General features: G+C 40.8%; 1 protein-coding gene across 1 annotated transcript in view; it reads right to left on the reverse strand.

Annotated features, from left to right (window-relative positions):
• Nucleotides 1-5,619, reverse strand: part of ATXN3 (ataxin 3) — a 42,927-nt gene that overhangs the window by 28,182 nt on the left and 9,126 nt on the right. The window contains exons 2-5 of the mRNA XM_042781488.1: nt 3,659-3,823; nt 3,341-3,388; nt 1,735-1,820; nt 1,266-1,332 (exon numbers count right to left, since the gene is read on the reverse strand). Of these exons, the coding sequence (XP_042637422.1) occupies nt 1,266-1,332; nt 1,735-1,820; nt 3,341-3,388; nt 3,659-3,823 (366 nt within the window). The remainder of the gene's footprint in view (nt 1-1,265; nt 1,333-1,734; nt 1,821-3,340; nt 3,389-3,658; nt 3,824-5,619) is intronic.

Genomic DNA, 5,619 nt, shown 5'->3' on the forward strand with positions numbered 1-5,619 from the left:
GACTCGACGGCACATAACAACAACAACACCACCACCACCACCAAAACTTGGCGAAGAATACTGAAAGTATCATGGACTGCCAGAAAAACTAACATCTGTCTTGGAAGAAGTAGAGCCGGAATGCTCCTTGGAAGCAAGAATGGCCAGACTTCATCTTACCTACTTTGGTCATGTTGTCAGAAGGAACCACTCCCTGGAGAAGGATGCCATGCGTGGTAAAGTTGAGGGTCAAAAGGGGAAGGCCCTCAACGAGATGGACTGACACAGTGGCTGCAATCTATAGCAAGGATTGTGAAGTTGGCACAGGACTGGGCAGTGTTTCATTCTGTTGTACACAGGGTTGCTATGAGTCGCAGCTGACTTGATGGCACCTACCACCACCACCACCAAAAATTAAGGAGCCCTGATGGTGCAGTGTTTGCAACTGGTTGCTAATTGAAAGGTTGGAGGTTCAAGCCCACCAACTGCTCTGTGTGAGAAAGATGTGGCAGTGTGCTTCTATAAAGCTCACAGTATTAGAAACCCTATGGGGCAGTTCCATTCTATCCTATAGGGTTGCTTTGAGTCAGAACTGACTGAACAGCAGTTTAGTCAGAACTAAACTGAACAGGGCTTAGTATTCTAAGTCTTAAAAAAATAAAATTGTAAGTGTTTCAAAAACTGGTCAATGGCTTTTTGCCTAATATTAAATTTCAATTATTTTACTGTATTTGAGTGACCTACCATTAAACTTGGCTTAAAAAAGGGACAAAGCATATTTAGGTCCAATGATGTTTGGTAATGGCTACATGGAATCATTCGGCCCACCTGATTCCAAACCCCACACCTAACAAAGCACCTTGTGCTCAAGACACATTTCCTGTTCTTTTTTTTTTTTTAACAGATATGATTTTATTTTGATAGATGTACTACAAGACATTTTGGAATCAAGTGAATAAATGTGTTTACACTAAAAGCACTTTTTATACATGCCAGACACTGTGACTATAGCTGCAAATCTATGAATTGAGTAGTTAATTGACAAAATGTATTCACCACATAAAACCTCACTAAAAAGTTACCACATCTGCAGTGTCTCTTATGATAAAGTTAAATGGTATATGGTTGTCTCCAATAAATCTGATACTGTCTTTTAAAAGAAAACAATTCAATCAAGATCGAAACCACACATACTGGTGCGTTTTCTCATCTTCAAGGCACCTTGTATTTTTCGGTTTTAAATGGAGAGCAGAATGAGAAAAAGGACAAAGAAGAAGAAATGTTACCTGTTTTCCTAATTTTCTAACTGTAAACCAGTGTTCTTTATAATTGCATATAAATGATCTTTCATTTCTAGAAAGAGAAAAAGTACACACACAATGTTAAGTTGAAGTATTAGCATCCATATCTGTCTACTTTATCTACCAGCAATGATCATATCATACAGAATAGGAGTATGTTCACCACTAAGCATCACTGACTTTGTAAATTAAAAGGCTATCGATCTATATGCAGATCAGTGACGCCATGCTGAAATCATGGCATCCCATCCCCTTCAAGAAACAATTCTGTTCTGCCACAGACACTAAAGTGTCCAGAGGGCAGACGTTCACGGACATCCCCAAAAAGCTGAAATAGGACAGTCTGAAGAAATCAACTGGGAAATAACAATTCAAAATAGAGTTTTCTTCTTTAAGAAATTAAAAAAATCAAATGTGTGAAAAGAAATGTAGGAAAAGCAAAATAAAGTCTTACATAGGATCGATCCTGAGCCTCTGATACTCTGGACTGTTGAACAGGATTAGTTCTAAACCCCAAACTTTCAAGGCATTGCTTATAACCTGTTAAAAAATAGTAACTTTTCATGAGCTAAGCCATTCAATTCCAAACTTTAGTACAGCCAAGTGAGTTGCCTTAACAATTATACTTTATACATAAATTTCACCCAGGAAGCTATGGTTTTTTACAACATGTGCACAGGCTTATCACTAAACCCATTAACAGCATACATAAAACCAAAAACCCAAACCCACTACCATTGAGTTGATTCTGACTCCTGTACACGTAGCCTTAAAAAAAAACTTTTCACACTAGCTTTCTGAGACATTTCAGAGAAGCACACAATTCCCAGGTAAACCTGCCCCCAAGTCCAGACGCACAGTCTCTCCATCGTTAGGTGCTACTCTATAAACCAGGCTCCAACATATATCTGACAACTCGGCTGCTTTGGGTGCTGCTTTAAAAAGGCTATCTTTAATTCAATCACCTACAATGTCAGTAACATTATGTCTGTTAAAAAGGAGTGCTTCTCAGCCATTTACACTGAAGGTTTTCTAGATTTTAAACTTTTATGATCCTGGGCTTGTAGCTAACAGGGGGGAAAGAAAAAAGCAAGCCTGATTATTTCAATCTGAGAAACAAGGGAGAACTCTGAAAATTCACCATCTACCTCCTAAGGTAGCCAAGAAAGAAGCACGTGAAACACGTACTAGCACAGAAAAAAGTCAATCTCATGTGGTGGGCAGAATGAATCAGTGCCAAGAGCGGCACAAACAGCAAATGGCAAGTGCTGGGCCTGCTCCCTGCTCTGATCAATGCAGCCTGGCAGTGGCCGGTCCCTGGAACAGGGGCACAAGGAAGCACTGGATGGAAATGGTGGTGAATGATGAGTCCAGCAGGGATCACAGGGCAAAGCAGAGCTATCTGTAGAAACAGGACCCTCAAGAGAGGGTCAGAAATAACTCTGGATACACCTCATGGGTCACCTTGTAAGAGACAGACAGTGACAAACAGGTATGATCTGAGAATCTCACAAGCACATATATATGCCCAAAGAATGCAAGGGGAGCCATATGCTAAAAAAAAATGCTGATCATAAAAATGCAAGAGCCACAGACCATCATGATGTTCAGTCCTGGTAGGCAGATTTCAACAGGAGGTTGCAAGGTGTTGCATTTTCTCAAATTTACCCAAAAGGGAGTAAGCATGAAGCCTCATGCCTTACCAGAAGTAAGTTTTTAGCATCCAGATGCAAATTAAATAACCAAAAAGTAACTTTTAAAAGCCCCATTCTAAAATGTGTCGGAACTGACTCAACGGCAGCTAACAACAACTAAATGAACACTCTTCTGACCTGATTTCCATGTTTATCTAAGGAGGGTCTACGTCTTTCCTGAATACCATCTCTATTCATCTGAGGCCCTCCAGATACCATCTATGGGAAGAAGCTCCAAAGGTCGTATCATTACAGTGACTACAGAAGGCCGTGAAAAAATACTCCATTATCAATGACGCCCTGAGCATAGACTTAGACGGTGTCTGGTACACAGACACTACCTGGTATATGCTTGTGATTACTTACCTGGATGGAGAAAAAACCACTGTCATCCATATTTCCAGAAGGCTGCTGCTTAATTTCGATAGGTAGTTGCAGGAGGAAAAGAACAAGCACTGTCATTAGTGTGCGTATCTCAAACATCACGTGCATTCCCAGTGACAAGGTCAAGAGCAGAATTATAACTACCAAGTCAGATCTCTAAAGGAAATGGGTTCACTCCTCTCTAAACTGTACTCATATTTGAAAAAAAGAAGAAAGAAAATGGGCCATGTTTTCTGGATTCAACTTAGTATCTCAAGGGGGAAAACAATAAAAGCAGTCAAGTGAGTTTAAAACCAGCACCTGTAAAAATGTACGGTAGTCTTCACTAGTCACTCCTCCTTCCGCCATTCTCATCCTCTCTTCTTCATCCAGCTGATGTGCAATGGAGGATAATTCCACAGGGCTAAAATACTCCCCTTGCAAGAGATTGTTCAGGCAATGTTGAGCACAGAGGGAGCCTTCTTGCTAATATTTCCACAAGAAAAAAATTCAAAGGTGATTTATTAAACAGATTTGTACAGTACCTTCCCCTAAATAGAATTAACTTTTTAAAACAATCAAGCCGAACATTTTCAGCTTGCAGACAAGCCGAGTCCCATAGGGACACACATTTTCATTTGTTAACATTTATTTTCTAATTCTACAATTATTTAACTATGTAGTATAAAACGTGAGCGTGACTTCTATGAAGACAAACATTTTCCCCTATAAACACAGGAAATCTCATTGTTCACAAGAAAGTATAGAAACATTGGGCCACACTCATTTTCAGTGCCTAAAATAAATTCACATCTGGAATTTCCATGGCCAATGACTGATACTGCACAGGAATTTCAATTTCTAGATCATTTGCCCTTTTAACAAGAGAATCTCAACTCAATCTTAAAACTTGTTCATGGAATTTCAAATATCCAGAATCGACACAGGTGAGACAAACTGTTCCATGATAGTGAAGACAGGTAGCTGTAGTGCTGAGCTTCTCTTCAGGGAAGTCTGCAAATGATGGCCCCAAATGCAAAGAGCAGAGCTGTCCAAGAGCTCACTCCAGACAAGTCAGCAGAGGGGTTGAGTCTAACCTCAGCTCCCCATCTGGGGGAGTCCCACTCCCCAAGGACCCAGGGGTCTCAAGTAACTGGGTAATCAGGACTGCAAATCCAAATCCACAGTGCCTGGCACTAAGCAGCCAGCTCATTACCCTCTTGCCCCAACAATGGCACCTTCTCATGCTTGCCCTGCAAGAAGGGAGACTCAAGGGTGGGTGAGACCCCCTCCCTGTGAACAGACCCCACCCAGCACCCCTCTCCGTAGGATGATGGTATCTTTTCTCCTGCAAACCCTGGCCCTCTAAGTTCTCCATTTTCCAGGTAGGGTCTATTCCTCAACTGAGTTCACCTGGCATCATGCAATTTATTCTGAGCCTGTGTTACATGATAGTTGGTGACCCCAAAGAGCACCACCTTGTAAGACATGAGGCATCAATTTTCTAGGAACAAAATTCAGTGGCTGAAAAAGATTTAAGGTAAAGGAAGGCAGCACTCAAGACACTGAGTAGATGATAAACAGGGGCTGAGAGAAGTTCATCTTCACATTTGGGTATGGAACAGGCAGCCCAGAGCCAGCAGGGACACTATCCCAAAGTTGCAGCCACAACAGCGAGAGACGCCTTCTTTGTCTCCATCTTTATTTCTTCTACTTGCATTCCTACTAACAGAGAGCAGCTCCCACAGAATAACATAATGTGAACTGAACGGCTATACAGACTTTCTTCTGATAATCTACTGAAAAGTAGGCAGGACAAACAAGCACTCTACTACCCAGTACAGGCCCAGAGAAGGCGCTCAACTTTAATACCCATCAGGGGAATGTACAGTAAAGCACATGTGACTACCACATTTGCTAGAATGGTTACCATTCTCCACATGTTGAAACCACACTGCTGGCTTGCTGGCTGGAGTAAAACCACTTGGGGAAAGTATCTGAGTATCTACTAAAGCTTGACATATACATGCTGTACAATCCAGCAATTAGTAGATCTAAGTAGGATTTTTTTTTTTTTTTTTATTTAAAAAGTTACAAATTATATCAGGACAGAAAAATTGGAAAAGAAAGAAATTTTAAAACCCTTAATCTCACTAGTGAAAAGTAACCAGTATGTTTTAGTATTTCTACTTTTCTTATATGCGCAGAAAAAATACTTTTTTCAATATAGCATAGTGCCTAAGGCACTTGACTGCTAACCAGAAGGCTGGCGGTTCAAACCC

This window comes from Orycteropus afer, unplaced genomic scaffold (assembly GCF_000298275.1).
Source record: "Orycteropus afer afer isolate SDZICR_OR568_19922 unplaced genomic scaffold, OryAfe1.0 scaffold00127, whole genome shotgun sequence".
Classification (NCBI taxonomy): Eukaryota; Metazoa; Chordata; class Mammalia; order Tubulidentata; family Orycteropodidae; genus Orycteropus; species Orycteropus afer.